The sequence below is a fragment of the Austrofundulus limnaeus genome, unplaced genomic scaffold (assembly GCF_001266775.1).
Source record: "Austrofundulus limnaeus strain Quisiro unplaced genomic scaffold, Austrofundulus_limnaeus-1.0 Scaffold69, whole genome shotgun sequence".
Lineage (NCBI taxonomy): Eukaryota > Metazoa > Chordata > Actinopteri > Cyprinodontiformes > Rivulidae > Austrofundulus > Austrofundulus limnaeus.
This window is the reverse complement of record NW_013952471.1, coordinates 1,194,251-1,215,997: the sequence shown is the minus strand read 5'-3', so window position 1 is coordinate 1,215,997 and position 21,747 is coordinate 1,194,251. Positions and strand designations below refer to the sequence as shown.

The window sequence follows — 21,747 nt, the reverse complement described above, 5'->3', positions numbered from 1 at the left end:
AATTTCATTAAATTGAAACTGAATTTAAAGTTTTGAATTTGAATTAATTTGCTTAGAAACTGTATTTTGTTCTATTAAAATATTTCAGTTTGACTACTTTCACTTTCAGTTCCATAGTTCAATTTCAATTTCAAAATTCAAATTTTTGTGTGTCACATCCTGGTCCTTGAGAAAGCCATCCAGAGTAATCAAACACAGATCCACAGATTTATGTTTCACTTCGGTGAAGCTTCCCTTCTGTATGTAACAGAGTCGATGCAATCAACAGTAAAAGTGACAAAAACTGAGTTTTTTCATTGCAGTGATTAATTTTACCTATATGTAGAAAATGTTACATTTACATCACATTATGGATCAGTCAGCAGCAGCATCTGATCAATATCTGATTTGACTGATACCCAAGGGAGTAACTTTAAGTCTACCATTGTGGGGGTGGGGTGGTGGGGGAGGTAATGCTTGAAAACATGACATTGTACATTTTTAAATCAAGTCAAAGTTACCTAAAGACAACAAGAGAGTTGCATCTGTCTACTTAACCAGTTAATTTCTATTGTGTTTTGAGCAAATGATGCCATTTTATTGGGGGGGGGTTATATTGACTGGCTCAAATTATTGTGGGGGTCATAACCCCCCTGCAAATTACGCCTATGCCGATACCTTATTATATGTATAATCTTAATCACAAAATGGAGGAACCACTATGTAACTTTAATAGAAGTTAAAATATAAACCAACAAAGATGAAACAAAAAGTGTTTGTTTTTTATGATTTGTTCGGTTGACCTGAGAGTCTCTCTGKCACCGTCTTCAGCCTGGTTATGTTCGGTCAGAAACCAGAAAGACTCTTTGGTATGGTTTTTTTTTTTACCTTTATTCATACAGGTAGTCTCATTGAGATCCAGAATCTCATCTCCAAGAGAGACCTGTTATAAAGCAAAATTTACAAACACACAAGATACACACGCACACAATAACAAAAAAAAAATCCAATTGACTCAAATAAATAAGCTAATAAAACGAGCTAAAAACAAGAGCACATTTCATAAGATTTCACGTTTTGTCTTAGAAGAAATTTGAATTGTCCCAAGGAAATCAAAGTACGTAACTTCATATCCTGCTGTAGAGCGTTCCACGTTGACGGAGCAGAATGACTTTTTTTCCCTAAGTTCTGACCGTACTAACGAAACACTGAAGGAGAGCGAGTCCTGAGAGCGTAGCCTGTCACCGGACTGTCTAAGTGAAAGGTATGAGGACAAGTAAGGTGGGAACAATYCCAAAATAGTTTTATAGATAAAATGTACTAGTGCATGAGCCTACGAATTGTTAATGATGTGCAGTGATGAGTGAAAGTTTTACATCCTGTTATGAACCTTAATGAACTGTGATACACAGCATCCAAACTGTGTAGGCATGTGTAGGACAGGTGCATTCATATAAATGTCACAGTGGTCCAACAGGGGCAGAAAGCTTATTAAAACAAGATGCTTCCTAGCACTGAAAGAAAAACATAATATGAAGAAAAAGCCTAGTTTTATCTTTAACTTCTAAACATTTTCATTACGCAACTTAAATGAAAGCTTGATGTCGATTTTAAATAAAGGGTCTCTCTGGTCCGGTTGAAGAGTCTCTCTGGCCCCATTTAGCAGGTGGAAAATCGTATTTTTAAATATTTTTTCATTACAGTTGTGAATAATTTGAGGCACATTTTTAAATAAAACATTGTATGAATACAAAATATGCAAAATACACATTTTTTTTAAACCTTTGTTTGACTTTTAARCCATATGCTCTGGAGTTTCAGAGCAGCAGAGCTCAGTTTACAGACTGGTCTGAAGGAGGCACAAATTAACACATTTTATTGGGAAGGCTCCGGCACACATGCAAGATTGGGAGGTTTTAGCTTGTAAGCATTGAAGAAAGATGCCACTTGATCAGGAAGCTCTGCCAGGACGCTCTGAGCAAGGGCCACACTGTTACCCTGTAGGGAAAATGTGACAGCAATGAGAACGAATCAGTTTGTCCTGACCAGTAAAATAAAAAATAAAAAAAGCTTGTTTATATTCAAATCAGTCAGCGCTAACTCAAGACATTTCAGCTGATGGCTTACGTAAAACTGTCTGAAAGGCACAAACTGCACRATGTCTCTGACGGCGGCTTCCCCGGTGGGCGTATACAGCAGTTTGTCGTCACTATCCAGGAACTCCATGGCGCTAAAATCTGCTGCACCAACGCCCACTATAATGATAGACATTGGCAGACGGGAGGCCTCCACAATGGCAACACGAGTCTGGTCCATGTCTGTGATGACACCATCTGTGAGGATGAGCAGCACAAAGTATTGCTGCACAAGAACAGAAACAAAGGGATCAGATGCTGGTAAATTAACATTTCTGATGACCAGTGATTATTAGAATATCAAAGACTRCGCTACAAAATATGTATTATAACGGCACAGATCTACACAGCTTGCTGAAGCCTACAGCATGTYTTTTAACATGTTTTATACTCAGACTTAAATGTTTAAATATRGCTTCGGTTCACAGTTTTCTAACAATGTCTCAAGCCCCACATTTCTGACAGTGAAGGAGATACGACATTTTCTGTTAGAGATGTGTAGATAATTGAAGGCATTCTTGATGATCTTAAATTCACAATATAAGCTACAGACATGAGTGTTGGTCTCAACCTGCTGTGTCAGCTCAGGCAGCAATGCATTGTAGTCTGATTCCACCAATGTGGAGTACACTACTTTTACTGAAACACAATATGAGTTTATAGGGCACTATGTATAGGATATCTGCAGGTTTTAGCAAGTCAGWYTTAAGACTTTTTAAGACCTTTGTTATGCCACCTTGAWTGAAACAAGACTGACAAATGAGTAACAATAAACATAGTTATGTATATATGAAATGAAAATGTTGAACATAAAGCGATGTTCCGTGCGCTAACACCCTGTGTATTTCACAAAATGGATGACTCACCGTGCAGGGCACTATGTAGTGAATGATTGGACATAGTGAACCAAATTACGTCCAAATTGTACCATTTCTTTTGGGTGCTTAGCTTTGTTTTGTCAGTACGTATTTTTAAATAAATATGCAGATAAACAAGAAAAAAACAGGATACTTTAAAGTATCAAAATAAAAGGTACTGTTGTTGCTTACTGCAGCCAAGTGCTGGTGGAGAGCCTGTTTGGCGAAATGGGCCACGTGGTTGATAATCGGCGCGAAGTTGGTGGGACCCCAGAGCTCCACCTGTGGCAGACACTGCTGGTACGCCTGCACCACTCCTTCTATGCCTACAACCCGCACACATCCAACGAGGTAGTGATTCACTTTAGATGATCAATTATGAACTTAGTTCAGACCTACCTGAACAGAATGGATTTGTTGGATTGAAGTTGATGGCAAACTCATGGGAAACCTGTCGGCAGGAGTTGGAATGTAAAGGTTTATCTGTTTGACTTGTGCAAAAAAAAATGTTAACTAAAATGTGAATTTTTGAAATAAATGTCAGTCATCGAGGGAGACAAAAAATTTTATGTACACAATTTCAATTGTGAGTTATTTTAGAGCTTTAAAAAAGTGCTGCAGTCATGTAATACTGAGGCTGCAGGCTTGAGCCCAGGTTGCCAAATATTACACACACACACACCTGGTGGGATGGAGGAACTTTGGCTCCAAAACCAAACACAGGAAACATCTTGGTACTACATAGAGGAAAAATAAGTATAGATAATGCCAAGATTTTTAATTTAGTAAAAATAAAAAAAAAGCCTTTGAATAAGAGGAAGAAATACTTCTCCAGCAGGTAAATGAATCTAGATTATTCAAAAAAGTTAATAAAAATTGTAGTCTCTCAAGAATTAAATAACGATCCTGGGAAAAATTTGATCATTGGGTCAGTGTAGATCAATGACAAGACTCAAACTCYTTCTTAGTTCTGCTTCAACCAATTATTTTAGGTGTCAGATCCAATATTTACCTGTCATAGTCTTGGATGACATTACCCACAGCCCATATGGCCTGCAGGTATTCATTATAGCCATTGGGGTTGATGTAGTGGAGGGACTGAGGAGAGGTGGGATTCCCATTAGAGCCTGTAAAGTCAATGGCAATCTGAGACAAAGCAGAGAGACGATATAAATCAACCAAAAATCRGACTTAGTAGTCTTATGTAGAATTACTGACTGTTAAATTTGTTTTGGTCAAATCAAAACTCACCGTGAAGTTRATCTGACACCCTCCCATTATATAATCCAGGAAGCTATATTCTTTTTCCACCTGAAGAGAAAATTCACATCAACTCTCACCACCTACACACACCTTGTTGGGAACAAAAATATGTTGCCTGCAGTGGGTCTTCTCATACATGCCTTGGTCCTGCTTTGTATTTACCAGAGTGATATTGTATTTTGACACTGGAAAATATTATTATTATTATACMTTCAGTAGTTTAGATATACCGGTAGTAAACTGTTTGCCAAATCCTTAACCCTGTCACCTAGCCCCAACACATAACCTTAACTTGACACTAGATAAGGACAGAAAYACATGAGTATGCCCATAGGTATAACAGCACAGCTAGAGACAGTGTACGAATTATGATGTAATGTAATATCTGATAATAGTAGTTATATAATTCATGAAGGCTTGTTTGCTCTTTATTTTAACTGAGTTAAATGTAAAGGAACTCATGATGGAGTCTCTTTTACTTCTTACCTGAAAACGCCTTATGCAGATGACACCTGAGTTTTTATAGTTCCTGTTGTCCAACTTTTTTGGGTTGATGMATTCAAATTCTACCTGAAAATGAAAAGAGGAGTTGCATTTATACCAGGTAAAATGAAAGCTCAGGTTAAAGGAAACGAATAATGAAAAATGTATGCAGTGGTGGGATGTAACTAAGTACAAGTACTTTGTTGCTGTACTTAAGTACATTTTTCATGTATCTGTACTTTACTTAAGTAGATTTCATCATGGGTACTTTTGACTTTTACTCCACTACATTTTACATTAAGTATCTGTACTTTCTACTCCATTACATTTCTGTAATGCGTTGAATTACAAATTACATTCATGTCACGTCACATTGCCTTTTTTTGTTGTTCTTTTGTTTGTTTAGTTTGAAAGTAATCAGTGTTGAGAGGGCAATTTCTGTAATTGGTCCATTGAAGCAATGCAAAGCAGGAAAGTACCATTAGACCCTCCTCCAAAAATAAGAAAAAAAGCAGAGCGATTCTGCATCATCTGCAGCAGCAGCAGCAGCAGCAGCAGCAGCAGCAGCAGCAGCAGCATGCCCACAATGGTTTCCACAAAGGAGGAAATGTGCCACTCATGGCCTTATTTATTCTAGTTAACTGGTTCAAAAACGACTTGTTGAGATTTGATAAAGGACGATGGAGACAAATTTACAGCGTCTGTAGCTGTTGTCACGATCTGTGATGATGCACAGAATCACACCCAGTGTGAACAGTGACACAGAGGGTCAACACAAACTGCAGCATTGTTCACTAAAATCACACACCATTGATGTATTTAAAATATACATAGACACACTTCATAATATTGTAGACTATTAGAGAATACATTAAGCAAGTACTTTTATTTTTAATACTTAAGTATTTTTAAAAGCAAGTACTTACTTTTACTCAAGTAAAAATGTTGATGTGGTACTTTTACTTTTACTAGAGTACATTTTTGTCTGTTTATTTGTACTTTTACTTAAGTACAGTGTTTGAGTACTTTCTCCACCACTGAATATATGTGAAAAATAAGGAGGATCTCACAGGGAAGGAGTGTGTTTGCGCGAACATCTCTGCTAGTGTAGTCCTGAAGCTTCCAATAAGGACATGGGANGTTTAGTAATCCGTGCTCACGGATTTCCAGCGGCTGTTTTTTTTCTCCCACTGACCCCCCGCGGGTTCCGTAGTTGTCACAATCTGTGATGATGCACAGATTCACACCAAGTGTGAACAGTGTCACAGAGGGTCAACACAAACTGCAGCATTGTTCACTAAAATCGCACACCGTTGATGTATTTAAAATATACATAGACACACTTCATAATATTGTAGACCATTAAGTAAGTACTTTTACTTTTAATACTTAAGTGTTTTTAAAAGCAAGTACTTACTTTTACTCAAGTAAAAATGTTGATGTGGTACTTTTACTTTTACTAGAGTACATTTTTTGTCTGTTTATTTGTACTTTTACTTAAGTACAGTGTTTGAGTACTTTCTCCACCACTGAATGTATGTGAAAAATAAGGAGGATCTCACAGGGAAGGAGTGTGTTTGCGCGRACATCTCTGCTAGTGTAGTCCTGAAGCTTCCAATAAGGACATGGGAGCCGTTTTCACGATTATCGTAACAGTCAACCTGAGGAGGCAAACAAGTGTTTCTATAAACCACAAAGATAAGATGTGTTTAAGGACAGTCGACTCGAACGAGGATGAGGTGAGGTGAGGTAAAATATGGTGGTTTAGGGGAGAATGGGGTTGGTTGTCACACTTTTTAATTGCATTAAAAAAATTCAATGCTTAGTCAATTTCATTTCAATGTGTAATGGAACCCCAAAGTGTCTTGTCAGAATTCAGGAAACTTCAAAAGATTTGCACAACCAAACACGACTTGTGAATTTGAGACAACCAACCCCACAAATGGGTTGGTAGGCTGGAAATAAAAAAGGGAGGAATATACGATAGTTCCCAGTGGCTGAGATAGCACAGGACAGGATAACAAGGGTTCCCCTACTGCAGATGTCAGAGATCCAACTTGCTTGTAGCCTCTTCTAGCTACTACCTTGTTGAGTTTGTGGACAGTAGTCATGCCTGCTTCATCCATATTCCAAATGGATCTGGGCTTAAACTGATATCTTTTCATCTCATTTTCCAAGTTGGTGAAGAACTGATGTACAGTGTGCCTATTGAAGGCACTGGCACATGCAAGGCTGGTGGGCTCAGGAGTTCTGATTGAGAGTGATGGATATCTTTTAAGGAAGCCAGAGAACCAGCCTGCCCCTCTTATGGACAGGGACATCATTGTGGTCAGAGTAAAAGGTAATGTATCCCACGGGYACTGATGGGCACATTTCATCTCCAGAAATCTCTGATGGATTTATTTTTTGTAATATCTTGCCAATGTTCAATAATTGGTATTAAACTCCTTTGCTGAAATTTCCTACAATTTCTCTACCTAAAAACAAAGAAAACACCATGTAAMATGCATTTCGATGTAAAGACTCCTATCAGGGACTTTCTGACAACAGTTGTGCTAACTAGCACATGCCCAGCAAAGAAAAAAGACTATGCTAACTATAGCTCTGCCTTTGTACTTTTAAATGCTAAGTGTTTCATTCTAAATCCATTGCTTAAAAGCAAATGGAAAAAAAAGAATCAAACGTTACATTATTATGTGAAAAATACAAAAAGTCCTCTCACCTCAATGTCAAGTGTTTCAACTGCTAAAATAAAAAAAATGTAGCCAGTATGTGACAACTAATTTGGAATGTCACACAAACATTTTGCTGTGACAACAAAYCCGTGTGACAACCAACCCCGCTCTCTCCTACAATGTCTGAACGCCTGAGATGCACACGTGACATCTTACTGCAATAAGATCAACTCAGATCTATAGAAAGGTCAAAACACATATTTGTATGGTGAGGTCAGGAATCATGCATACATACATACATCTGGGTGGCAAGGCCTTCTGTTTGGTAGCATTGTGAGATGAAAAGAATGTGAATTATTAGAATAATGGTCAGACAAACCTATAAAGGTTTAGCAAAAAATAAAAAAATAAACCTGCCTTCAGATGCTCTTTTTTAAAACACAAAATAAGCCAAGAATTTGTGTGTCTAAAATATACTAAATCCATCACTTTATCCCTTGGAGAAAAGCATTTAGCAGCAATAACTTAAAAAGATTGTCTTCTTTATGACCTTTTCTGCTTTACTTTATTGAAGGAGTAGATATTGTTATGAACAACCTTTGAAGAAAAGGAGTTTTATTTTGAGCAGACTGAGGAGCTAACAGCTTCTGAGTTAAGAGCAAAGTGAATTGCTGCCAGTTTAAAACAGCTCCAATAAGAAAAAAATAAAATAAAAAATAGAGCACTTTATGTGAACACTACTTCGTTGTAAACCTTTACAAGTTGTGCGTTTGTTTGTTGTTAATGTTATAGTTATTAAAAATTTACATTGCAGCACTTCCTTCAGCCTGGGACATCTGGCTATGTAATCCAAAATTATCAAAGTGGTGTGAAGTTTTATTAATTTAAAGAGGTATCTACAGCAGGTAAGATTATTTGTTCACAACCTTTCTACAGGATGGAACTTTTGATTTGACATAAAACATTTATGGGATTAATAAAATACCTTTATTGGTTTTTCCACATCTCCTTCACAGAGAGATCGAAGTGTTATCCGGAACGGTCTCCAAACTGGGTTCTGGTTGTCATAAACGACCTGCATGAGCAAAAGTAAAATAACCAATTGTCTTCAATAATCACAGACCTGCAGATAAATAACTTGGAGAATGAATGAAGTGCACCTCTGTTCTGTGAGCCAGCTGCCATCCACTTTCAGTTTGCTTGTAGAATTCCAGGAAAGGATCAGACCACCACAAAAACTGAACAAATACCCGCTTTGTTATGTGCAACAGAGTAAGATTTTTATAACTGAAATCAAAGGCATGGCCAAGTCAAAATTTAACTCCAAAGTGATGGTCTGGTCTGTACCTTCTTGTCCAGGCTGCGGGCTGACACTTCAAAGTTTGCCACTCGTGTGTCTGTTATTTCTTCAGCGCAAATCTGTTTAACAGGAAAAGCACAGCGTGAAAGGATCTTCTTCCTTATTCTGACCACATAACACAAAAAACATGGCATGGGATTTGTGTTTTGCACAGAAAAGAGATGTGAACATTTGTATCCGTTCCAAGCAGAGTCCACTTGTCTAATGCAGTGTTAAAAAAAGTGAGAAGACCACTCACAGTAATGGTCCCATGACCGGCAGGCCTGTTATCCTTCAACAACAACGGTCGAGTCATCTGCCTGTTTGAGACGATCTGGACACAGATAAAGTCGCAACTAAAAGATAAATTATTGGATCGATGCTTTACCTGCAGTATAAAGGTACAAAGTGAAACTCACCTGACCCAGAGTACATTCCAACTCCCCCAGAAAGTCATGCTTCTTCAGGTCTTGGTTGTCACTGTCGATGTCATACACAGAGAACTTCAACCTCTGCACCGTCTCAAAGAAGTAGTCGAGAACAAACTTCTTGGCAAACTTTGGATTCAGACAGTTTAGGATCATCTCTGTGCGACCAAACTAAAATGACAAAAAAYAACAACTTCAATCTAGATTAAGCCAAATATTTTAGGTTAAATCAGTAATAAAGAGCAGAACAAAGGTTTAAACACATGAAATGGTGCAGAAGAAAATCTACTATGACCCAGCACAGACCTCATACCAGTGAGAACTGGATGTGTTGATGTATAAGATGCACACAGGGTCCGACTTGGAGAAAACATCCATGTCCATCAAATTCTGGCACGAGATGGTCAGCTCCACCTTGGTGGCCAGACAGGGGGCCCTGGGAGCWGAGGCCCCTCCTGAGGCCATTTCAGTCTGTTGTATGAAATAATACAATTTACAAAGTATACTGAAGTAGATTTAACTAAAATACTTGACAAAATATAGACAGAAATTTCCTCTCGTTTGATCCAAATAAAGTTTAAAAACTTCACACGGTGTGAGCCCAGTCTCTGCCTATTCACCCCATTGTGACCCTCTAATTATTACATCATTTCAGTAATAATTACACATCAGACACCATAACTTAAGTTATATATTGCATCACAGATACACAATAGGACAACATAACACTTTCAAATAGTCCAATAAAGTCATTCCGTGTATAGTCAGTCAGTCATAGGCCAGAGGTTACCAGAACTTAGCTTAAATATAGTCAGTCTGCATTGTACATCTGGTAATGTCAATGTCAAATCAAAGTCATGTCAAATTAAGGAAAAGTCTTCTTCATTGGTTGGAAGTCTCCTGAAGAAGTGATGGTCTGTATACTGTACATGGCTGGTTGGGGTCTTGATCCAGACCTGTCGTACAAGTCCCTTCTTGTCTGGCACAGTTCCTGTGATTCTGCCAACAATCCAAGAACCATGTGGTGCAGAGTCATCCACTGTAAGGACCACGACTCCATGAACAAAGTTGCATTTAATCCTTGCCCATTTCTGGTGCTGTTGAAGCTGTGGCAAATATTCTTTAATCCATCTTTTCCAAAACCAATCAGGTATTGGACCTGTCGCCATCGTTTACGTGCATACAGATCACTTTTCTGGAACAAACCAGGTGGTAAACATGGGTTAGACTTGAGTTGGAGGAGGTGATTCGGTGTTAAAGCTTCCAAATCATTTGGCTCAGAGGATTCCAGTGTAATGGGTTGAGGATTGACTCCACTTCACAGAGAGCAGTTTGGAGTTCCTTGTTCAAATGCTATGTCTGCAGGGTGGAGTTATGGACTTTTCTGATGGAACGAATCAACCTCTCCCATACTCCGCCATGATGCAATCCTGTAGGAAGATTAAAGATCCATTTCACTCCCTTCAAAGACAATGCATCAGCGATCCATTCCTGATCCCACTTTTCCATGACTTGTCTCAGCTCATGCTCTGCACCCACCAAGTTGGTACCATTATCAGAGTGCAGTTCTTGAACCTGCCCTCGCCTTGCAATGAAACGTCGTAAGGCATTAATCTGTGTCAAGAGATGAGGCGACCTCAATATGTACAGCTCTAATCGCCAAGCATGTGAAGATGACTCCATAGCTCTTCACAAGACTTGTCCCACGCTTCACTTCAAATGGACCAAAATAGTCCAACAAAGCTAAAGGTTTTTTTCAGGGGTCACTCTGCTTTTGGGCAAATCAGCCATTTGCTGCTGGCCTGCAGCTCCATGTTACCGTCTGCAGATCACAAACCTTGACATAATGCTTCTAATCAAAGCTCCAGCACCAGGAATCCAATATTTCTGATGCAGCTTTGAGATCATGTGGTTTCTACCACCATGACCCACCCCTTTTTTGGATGTGCTGTAGAATAAGATAAACGATGTGAAGATCTTTAACGATTATGACAGGGTGTTTAGAATCTTCAGACATGACAGCCCTGCTGAAACACCCGCCAACACGCATCATCCCCCCAAATAGGRTTCAACTTGTATATATGGCTGCTTTGCTTCACACTCTCCATTTCAGAGGCTGGAAATTTCTTCAGCATATTTTTTCCTTTGACAAAACGTGATTATATGCATCTCAGCATCCTCAATCTCTCCCAGTGAAAGAAAGTCATCATGGAACTCAACTGAGGGATGAGCACCTTTGGACCAGGTTGTGCCAGATGCAGACTGCAGATACATCTTATTCCTTTTACGATGCGAGACCAAAGTCTTCAACCTGAAAATCCAACCCATCACCCTAAGACAGGTCCGGGATGAAGCACGACAAATCAAAAGCGTCAAAGGATGATTATCATCATTGTGTGTTGGTTTGGTATTGATAGCAGCAGACACCTTGACTTCAGGGTCTTCATTTGGAAGTTCCTGCAGGTTCTCTGGATTTACTGGCCAGTCTCTCTCAGACTGTGTAAGAAATGCAGGACCAAATAACAATTTAGTGTCATGTAAGAAGAGCTCTGCCTTAATCCCTCTGGAAGCAAAGTCTGCGGGGTTATGCGTTGTATTCACACACCTTCACTGAGGCCCTAGGATTTCTGACACTCGGTTTGGCACAAAATCTGGTTGTCTCGTTATTGATGTTTTTCAACACAGAAGTGCTGTTTGTTCAGAACACTGAATCTAGGAGAGGTAGTCTTAGCTATCTTCCCCCACAGCCTATCCAAGCTTACTGCTACCACAGCTGCTGTAAAATCAATACGGGGAATTGTGACTGATTTTAAAGGTGCCACCCTTGACTTCACCATTATGAAGGAACTGTGCCTTCTGTGCAAACTCCCACTGCAAACACAGCGGGGGCGTGTCACCATTTCATCTTCTCGTGGCAGAATCAAACTGCGTTCAAACTAGCAATACGCAGCACAAAAAAGTTACTTACTACTGTCCTCTTCTTTTTCAAGCAACCCGCTTTCAAGGGCATGGTGGCAGTGGTGTGTGGGTCTGCGTCCACATTCCTGCTGAGCAAACAAAAGGGGAGGTCCCGTTGTCGTTCTAATTTTTGCTGACAAATCGTGGGATAACTGTCAACAACTAAGTTGCGGAGCAGCTGAATAGGGGGATTAATGTTGATACGCCCGTTGTCCAAAAAGAAGAAAAAAATCCTATAGATCCAAGGCAAAAACAGATGTCCATGTTCCAGAGCAGTGGAAACAAGCAATCAAAGGCAAAAATATTCAGCACAAAGTTCTCAAGGCTTAAAGCGGTCAGCAAAAATTAGACTTCCCACACCACCCACTCAAAAACCAATAACCAGATGATCTTAAAATTACCACCTATACCACATGATCCCAGTCTCTGCCTATTCACCACAAAGCTGCTTTTATCTAAATTAGTTTTTTGTATTTGTTGTCCTGTTAGTTGAAGCACTTTGTGATTTCTATCTTGAAAGGTGCTATTTAAATAAAGTTTTACTTGCTTACTTATTAAAGGTGCCCACACATAAAAACATTGAAGCAAACTTTTTACTGTTATTCTTCTGTTTCTATCACCATTTCTTCTCCTCCCACAGCTTTAAAAACATGGATCAGACAGTGGGAACTGTAGAGTTCATTTTTAAAAACTTATTTGGGTCAAACAGCTTTTTCTGCTTGAGAGATGTGAAATTCCTTACCTACAGGTTTGAAACTGATTTCTGACCAGAACCATTTGAGATCAAGACTGAAGCAATTTGTGAAGGAGATGTTTTATGAATYRTCTTAATACTGCAATGTCTTGTTCTTTTTAACCTGTATTTAAAGATCTTTTATTTTCATATTGCTAAAAGCCCATCTAAGGACTGGCATTGCAAATTAGCCTAGGCTATAAATGTTTTAGTGTATGGTATTATTAACACTTGACACTTGTCCCAATACAAATAAACAATAAATTWAAAAAATCATGCAGCTTGAATTGAAAACATTGTTCTCTGACTTTTAGACAAAATTGATAAAAACTACAGAAAGTAGTCCACAGTCATAACAAATACAGTTTTTGCAAAATGAAAGCAAAACCAGCCCCTCTTGCCACTCTGTTGCTCAAAAGTACAAACATCTTTCAACATTTACATGGGACACAGAAATTTGGACTTTCTATGACTGAACTGGTGTTTGGAAATCTTTATGTTTTTACACAATCACTGTTTGAGCTTTGTTTGACCACAATTATTTGGATTTATAGATATCACCAGTGATGTGAAGGAAATTTTGTAACTGATTTATTGAATATTAGATTCAGTTTTGTATTTTATACTTCCTGATCATTGCAGCTTTAAGGCCATAACAGAATAAGAGTTGGTGTGTGTCTTATCATGTGTTCTTTCTTTAGCCTAAACAAAACTGAGTGACGTTCTGATGTCTGACGTAAAAGGTAACACCTCAGGGGTGTAACCAGGAAGAAAGATACATTATAAGCTCAATTCATTATTATAGTAAAGGAAGTTGTCAGTGTTTGCAGAGTCTGCTCAGAGCAGAGCTCCCGTGTTTGTTTTGATTCAGCCYAAGGTCTTGCGCTGAGGCCTGTGCTGCGGAGAGCTGAATGAACCCGATTGGAGTCAGAAGATTAAAAATAAAGTTTTAAAGAAGAAATCCAGCAGATTCCTGTTTTATTCGGACATACAATTTTGAACAACGCATATTTTTTCCAACAGATGCCTAAAGAAATGTTTCAACGAGCGGGGTGGGGGGAACTTGTGGGGGCCACTAAAGCCAGAGCACAACTTCAGGAAATTAGTTATGCTGTCATACTTAGCTTGTTTTACAAATACGGCAATGCAGGAGTTAGGGGAATTACCTTCTAATACGTATATATACATATATATATAAACACACACACATACATATAGTATATAGTTATTTTGTTTTAAATGAAATGAATACATTTCCAAATAAAATATATACAGTGGTTTGCAAAAGTATTCATACCCCTTGAACTTTTCCATATTTTGTCACATTACAACCACAAACATAAATATATTTCACTGGAATTTAATGYGAAAGACCAACACAAAGTGGTATACAATTGTGAAGTGGAAGCAAAATTTTACATGAATCAAAACATTTTTTACAAATAAAAAACTGAAAAGTGCGACGTGCAAAAKTATTCAGCCCCCTTTTCCCTGAGTGCAACCAATTGCATTCAGAAGTTGCCTGATGACTGCTAATGACTCAAAAGGGTCCACCTGTGTGTAATCTAATCTCAGTACAAATACAGCTGCTCCGTGACGGCCTCAGATGTTGGTTAAGAGAATATTGGGGAGCAAACAGCATCATGAAGTCCAAAGAACACACCAGACAGGTTAGGAATATGGTTTTGGAGAAGTTTAAAGCAGGCTTAGGTTATAAAAAGATTTCCCAAGCTTTGAACATCTCACGGAGCACTGTTCAATCCATCATCCGGAAATGGAAAGAGTATGGCACCACAGTAAACCTGCCAAGACAAGGCCGTCCACCTAAACTTACAGGCCGAACAAGGAGATCACTGATCAGAGAGGCAGCCAAGAGGCCCATGGTGACTCTGGATGAAATGCAGAGAGCCACAGCTCAGGTGGGGGAAACTGTCCACAGGACAACAATTAGTCGTGCACTACACAAATGTGGTCTTTATGGAAGAGTGGCAAGGAGAAAGCCATTGTTAAAAGAAAACCATAAGAAGTCCCGTTTGCAGTTTGCCAGAAGCCATGTTGAGGACACAGCAAACATGTGGAAGAAGGTGCTTTGGTCAGACGAGACCAAAATTGAACTTTTTGGCCACAATGCAAAACGCTATGTGTGGYGGAGAAAGAACACTGCACATCACTCAGAAAACACCATCCCCACTGTCAAATATGGTGGTGGCAGCATCATGCTCTGGGGGTGCTTCTCTTCAGCAGGGACCGGGAAGTTGGTCAAAGTTGATGGGAAGATGGATGGAGCCAAATACAGGGCAATCTTGGAAGAAAACCTGTTGGAGTCAGCAAAAGATTTGAGACTGGGGCGGAGGTTCACCTTCCAGCAGGACAACGACCCTAAACATAAAGCCAAAGCTACAATGGAGTGGTTTAAAAAAAAGAATATTCATGTGTTAGAATGGCCCAGTCAAAGTCCAGACCTAAACCCAATTGAGAATTTGTGGCAAGATCTCAAAACTGCTGTTCACAAACGCTCTCCATCCAATCTGACTGAGCTTGAGCTGTTTTGCAAGGAGGAATGGGCAAGAATTGCAGTCACTAGATGTGCAAAGCTGGTGGAGACATACCCTAAAAGACTTGCAGCTGTAATTGCAGCAAAAGGTGGCTCCACAAAGTATTGAATCAGGGGGGCTGAATAATTTTGCACATCGCACTTTTCAGTTTTTTATTTGTAAAAAATGTTTTGATTCATGTAAAATTTTGCTTCCACTTCACAATTGTATACCACTTTGTGTTGGTCTTTCACATTAAATTCCAGTGAAATATATTTATGTTTGTGGTTGTAATGTGACAAAATATGGAAAAATTCAAGGGGTATGAATACTTTTGCAAACCACTGTATGTATATGCATTGGCACCATCAAAATTTGAATATGGTAATTATCTGTAGGTAAAGAGAGAAATAAAGCAATTTTGCAAAGAACTGAATAATCCTGTAAACCCTGAATTGCTAAGTACAAATTAATATACAGTATATGTGACAAAAATGAAAAGATTTAAAATACATTGTAAAAAAAAACCAAAATAAATACTGATGTTAATAAATGTCAAATAATATGTTTTAAACTGTCAAGCTAGCTGTGATAGAATGAACTGCTTTGTAACAAAAGAAATTAAACTAGAGAAAATTTGCTGTGACAATGTTAGCCCCTGGGGGGCCTGGGACCCCAGTTTGAGAAGCTTTGATCTAAAGCTTAAAAAAATGCTGGAGGTTGCTTTAAATTGGTAAACTAAAGTATAAAATGGTTAAAAACAAATCAGAAATGATTGAACAACCCTTGAAAATACTTAACTAAAGCTTAAAAAGGCTGAATGCTGAGGCATTCAGTGAGACTCACCTGCACACCTCAGGATTTACAGCCTGATTGATGCAGCTGGGCCGGATTAGATCTGATTAACTTTGTGGGTATTTAAGGCAGCACTGGAGACCAGTTCCTCACTGGATCATCACACACACTAGGGTATTTACTCCAGGCTGCTCAGTGAACTTAATGTTCTTGAGTTTTTTCCTAAACTTATTTTGTTGTTTCTTTGTGGAACCTCTGCAGCCAGCCACAAGACCTACCTGTGAAGTTTGTCCCACCTGAGATCTGCCTGTCTGCCTTGCTGTCACACCTGAAGGAAACTCACCTGCCTGGTTCTGTCTGTCAGCCACCCTACCTGGAAAATCATTTTACTCACCTTCTGGACCCGTGATCATCCTCTCCGTCAAATACAGTTCTGGAACCTGCAAGAATAATAACTCACCTGCTGCTGATCAATACTCACCTGTCAAACACATKAACCAGTCTACCTTCCTCTCTTCCAGATCTGTGAAACCTTTTAACCTGTCACCTTTTTAATAAAATCACTTACCTTTTTGTAATTGTTCTGTCTTCTTCCAGCTGCTCACCTTTTGACAATAACTGTAAACTTGTTAAATGTTGCAAGTATAAAACAATTTTAAAAAGTTAAAATGGTTGAACAAACCTTGAAAATGCTCAACTAAAGCTATAAAAAGGCTAAATATCACTTTTAATGCGGTAAACCGTTAAAATAGCTGGACAGAAGATAAAAATGGACGAATAAACATTAAAACTGTTTTAATACAGCTTAAATGATGAATGTCCCATTATTGGTAAACTACAGTATAACAGCTGTACAGAAGTGAAAAAGGCTGAACAGATGAATAGGCCAAAATATCTAAACAAAAACTGAATGAGTACGTAATTTCATAAACATACATTGAAGCTAAACACCATGAAAACACAGGACACAAGAAAATCTCAAAACTTTCACAAACTGAAATGCTGATTGTACAAGAACGGTTCAAGATATCAAAAAGCTGAATCATTCTATAATAGTTTAAAATCTAAGGTGTTGTTGTAGTCTGGCCTTTCTATTAAGTATGTTGAAGTAGATGAAGTAAAAAAAAACAGTAAAATATTGAGGGATTTTATGGAATTCCAATATAATGTATTTTCAATGAGAGAAAAAAAGTTGAATATCTGAAAGTTGAAAATATATCATAACCAAAAGCTATAACAGGAGTCCTGAGCTGAACGTCTTGATGTATAGGCTACATTGTTGAAATCTCTTTATTGTGATAGATAAAAAATAACATAATACTGAATAAAGAGAATGGAAACAAAATGCGTTTTTATTAATTTAAAGGCGTCAAATATGCCTAAAATGCTCTAACCAATAAAATACGTTTTCCTCTCTGAAAAAACAACTGTTGTACTGATCAAAACTATTGTCATAAGAGCAGTAAATGTTTAACAGCATTTGTTTATATTACGTTTTAGTTAAATTGAGCGATAAAATCTTTAAGCTGCGCAGCTCAAAACAGATTACAAATCATTTCTGGTTCTCATAAACTAAAGCGCACAAACACCTTTCTTTTTTTATTATGTTTTTTCTTACCTACTAAGCAGTAGAAACCCAGCTGTTTGTGTCTCGGTTGAAAGTGAAGTAGTCCCGTTATGTGACAACAGCAGCTGGGCCGCTGCCCGGGTGGAACCCGACCGCAACAGGTTAGTTCGGTTTCTCGCTTAGTTCAAAACTGTGTTAGCCTGCATTAAATTTGAGACTGTACGCGTTGTCTGGTACATTTAAAACTCAAAGGTTTTGTTGTGAAACTTTTGACAACGTGATTTGAAATGGGACTTGTGCATTACTTAGTCAGAATATTCACGCGGAACTCCTAAAACAGTGGTTTGTTTCTTACCGGAAGCATAAACAAGACCAAATTCCACTATTAGGGGTGCGTTCAAGAAGCTCAATTTAAAATGTGTTCTTTAACATCAMAGCTGTAAAACTCTCCTGGTTTTATGCGTGGAATTGAATATAGTTTTTTTAATAGAGCACTTGTGTTATCTTTTAACATTCAAGCAAATGTTTTGATTTTAAACCAGGTACTTCCGCTGTTAGTTTTTTTTTTATATTTTCTTTACAAGTGCTCTTGAATGCTCCCCGTGTCTTTGCCGGACGGTRAAGTCTCTAACCTGTTCATTCAGAGTTTGGACCTGACGCAGGATGGCAGGAAGAGTTTTAACGCGGTGTGTCAGCAGGATTTTACTGGAGTTTGCACCTGGCGCTAATAAAGGCGCCATAGTCARAGGAAATAACCGCTTCTTCTGGACAACTTCACAGCGGACTGCCAGTTCTCTGACTGTAAATAACATTTTTTTTTATTAATTATCACTCAATAGACGGTTTATTTGGTTTGAAACTAGTCCCACATCCACACAGAGGCGGTGGTGGAAGAAATAGGTTAAAGGTCAAAGCATTTCATGTGTGTAATAACAGATGTAATGTTGATTTTTTTTATTAAGATAACCCACTTTCATGTGTCCTAACACATTATTTAAGATCAGCTGTGAGTCGTTATAATTAACAACCTAATAGCAGCAAATTAGACACATTTATTCCCTCAAATATTATAGGTGTTTTTGTCACTTTCCTGTGTGCAGAGTGGACGAGCTGCATTCCTCCTGGGTTTGCCTGCATTGACCTATCTGGGTTATAAAGCTGCTGTCAGGGTGCAGGGGTCACCTGTGGTCTACGCTGCGGAACAAGGTAGAGCAGCTGCTGGGGGCTAAAYACACACTTTGTTTTTTTACATAAAAATTTCTGTCCAAAGGCCCTGTCACACTAGACAACTTGTGAAACATTTTTMTGTCTAAATTGCTAATAAAAGTTTTATATTTGAACATTTTTTTAGAATTACATTATGCAGCCTACATGCTGAAAAGAAGCTTCCTGTTGGCTTTTTCAATTCCCTCTTCAACGCAGACGTCTTTAAAATGTTCATAAGTTGTCTAGTGCAGTGATTCCCAACCAGGAGCATATTACAGGGGGTACGTGGAAAAATGTCCCAGGTGTGTAAAAAATAAATAAAAATAGGACTGAGACATGCAGGGCCCTATGATTTCCACAATGCAGAAAATAGAAAYGGAATCACGAAATTGACACAAAATGCAATCCTGTAAAAAGTGTAGAATCTCGTGGGATTAGCTCATTTTGGGTATTTGATGTATTTTGGACGCTGCTGCTTCCTGCACTTGCCGCTATCTGGTTTATTTATTTAATTACTTATTCACTTTCAAGGCAACTTATTTATCTTTTTGTTTAATTTGAGTTGAAAATATTAAAATTCCTGACAACTAAATGTTCCAGGGGGTTAAATAAATAATTTTCATTTAATAATCAGCTGTTGTACATTATAGTTTTGGAGAATCATCATTATGTTTGACAGGGGAGGGGGGGGGGTGTACTAGTGGTATGAAAAACTGGCTCCTGGGGGTACACAAGTCTGAAAAGTTTGAGAACCACWGGTCTAGTGTGACAGGGCCTTACGTTCCCAGTTATTTAAGCCCAACCCCTCCCCTCCTGCAGTCTTGTGGACTAGCCTTTGGTTACTGGACATTGTTTTGGTGTGATCTGTGCTCATGCAGACGGGGTTTTGGAGCAGGCTGATTATCTGTATGGCTGCGCAGAGACGGAGAAGCTGTATCTGCTGCTGCTGCAGTACAAGGACAGGTGAGCAACAGGTTTTATAGTCTGTCTTCCTCTGAAACAAACCAAAACAAGTGTTACGTCCCCTAYAGAGATTCTTAACCTATGGGCGCCGCGAGCGCCACCTTGAGGGCCTCAAGAGAACAACAGTTTTTAATTTAGGGCCGCAGAGGGCCACTGGACAGCATTGATTTTGAATAAGCTGCAATACACTTTCTCACCACTAGTAGCAGTAGTGCGCCACTCAGATGTTTAACAACTTTTTAATACGTAGAAGAAACAACTTAGAAACCTGCCGAGAATGGAAACTCATTTTAAATGAAAAGTAGAAGCAAAAATGACAGTAACTTGTCAAAAAACACTAAAGTTTGTCACTAATGTGAAGAGCAGCTTCTGGTTGCCAAAGTTTAAAAAGGTTATATTTTCATTTGTACTTAATCAAATTTATTTTTACATTTTTTAAATTTGAAACATTAAACATTTTTAATTTATTTATTTTATGCCCACAATTTTATTTTCTGAATTGTCTATTTTTGTTAGTGTTTATGTTAAAAATATATATTTTTGTGCTGATAAGCCTGAGTGGTCTGTTGACTGACCTTTGTATTTGTTCAAATAACTGTTATAGGCTGGTTACAATATAAAAAGTTTGTCATAATCATGTCTTGTGATTATTTGACAGGAGTTTTACTTTTAAACTGTAAGTGTATTTAATTTAGTTATGTTAGTTGTGATGTAAATACAATAAAAATTAAACCAAGATTTAGAATAATTATCATTTTGATCCATACATTGGTAATGTCTGACTGGGCCTTGTGTCACTTTATGTTCAGTAAATTGGGCCCCAAGGTCAAAAAGGTTAAGAACCCCTGGTCTAGGAGATTAAAGGGAMTAACATATATCTGTCAAAAATGGCATTAATGGTATTTATTTTCTGCCATGTTTTAAGTTTCTTTTCTATAAAGACTGATTAAATGGCTTCAGGGAAAGCTCAGGCCAAAATAACAAACAAAACTATACTGAAAGAAAAATAATATAACATTTAAGCTTACCTAACCCCAATGAAAATAAAATATACAAACCTAAAATAACCTGACCTAACAAGCACATAAACAGGAGAAAACTGAGGTTAAACAAAAAGGCAGCTCTCCCCTTCTAGATCAGTTGGACCAATCTTACATTATATTTGTAAAGAACAAAGAGCCTTCCAGCTGACACAATAAATGGTGTATGGCAGTCAGGTGGCCCATAGGTGCAGCTTCACAGCCATTAAATAGGGCCCAGCTGATTGACTGGCTTGAGACCCAAGGAGCAGCACCCAATCACAGGGGAGGCACAGGAGAGGAGGCGGAGCCTAAAAGAAGACACGAGGCATTATGTCGATGCAAAAACAAACATCCACACTAAGGATGTAACAACAAGCAAGCAAAAAAGGTGAGCAAACAAACTGATTTGTGTGCATCCATGCAGCGATAACGCAGAGTTCCTGTGGAGGCTGGCCCGGGCGACCCGTGACCTGTCCCTGCTGCCCGACACGGAGGCCGAGAGGAAGAAACAGCTGGTCTTTGAGGCCTTCGAGTACGCCCAGAGGGCACTGGAGAAGGGTGACACRTGTTTTGCAGCACACAAAGTAAGGCAGGGGGTCTCTCAAAGACTGGGATGTAATCTGATCAACAAATAATCGCTCTTTTTTTATTGAGGGGTCATGTTCATATATTAGTGTTGCTTCTGCTCCCACCTCAGTGGTACGCTATATGCCTCAGTGATGTTGGGGATTATAAAGGAGTCAAGGTGAAGATTGGAAATTCGTACATCATCCGGGAGCATTTAGAGGTGAGGAAACCTCTGAATCAGTG

General features: G+C 38.6%; 2 protein-coding genes across 3 annotated transcripts in view; one reads left to right on the top strand and one right to left on the bottom strand.

The window, feature by feature from the left end:
• Positions 1-849: 849 nt before the first annotated feature.
• Positions 850-18,064, bottom strand: LOC106518999 (copine-3). Of its 2 annotated transcripts, none has more exons than XM_014010455.1 (16): positions 17,798-18,064; positions 9,466-9,630; positions 9,151-9,330; positions 8,991-9,065; positions 8,740-8,811; positions 8,553-8,645; positions 8,378-8,467; positions 6,280-6,378; positions 4,721-4,804; positions 4,223-4,282; positions 3,984-4,117; positions 3,654-3,708; positions 3,371-3,422; positions 3,164-3,297; positions 2,107-2,340; positions 850-1,977 (listed from the first exon to the last, which is right to left on the bottom strand). In XM_014010455.1, exons 2-16 carry the CDS (start codon positions 9,622-9,624, stop codon positions 1,855-1,857), a joined length of 1,644 nt encoding a protein of 547 aa, XP_013865909.1. In that variant the 5' UTR covers positions 9,625-9,630; positions 17,798-18,064; the 3' UTR covers positions 850-1,854. The 2 variants fall into 2 exon arrangements, with proteins under 2 accessions (XP_013865909.1, XP_013865910.1); XM_014010456.1 differs by having other exon boundaries at positions 8,553-8,630; positions 17,798-18,062.
• rmdn1 (regulator of microtubule dynamics 1) overlaps positions 17,894-21,747 on the top strand; it is a 5,129-nt gene continuing 1,275 nt past the window's right edge. Inside the window, exons 1-6 of the mRNA XM_014010465.1 lie at positions 17,894-17,907; positions 18,391-18,547; positions 18,847-18,952; positions 19,831-19,915; positions 21,362-21,521; positions 21,635-21,724. Coding sequence (XP_013865919.1) covers positions 18,410-18,547; positions 18,847-18,952; positions 19,831-19,915; positions 21,362-21,521; positions 21,635-21,724 — 579 coding nt within the window. The 5' untranslated portion in view covers positions 17,894-17,907; positions 18,391-18,409. The remainder of the gene's footprint in view (positions 17,908-18,390; positions 18,548-18,846; positions 18,953-19,830; positions 19,916-21,361; positions 21,522-21,634; positions 21,725-21,747) is intronic.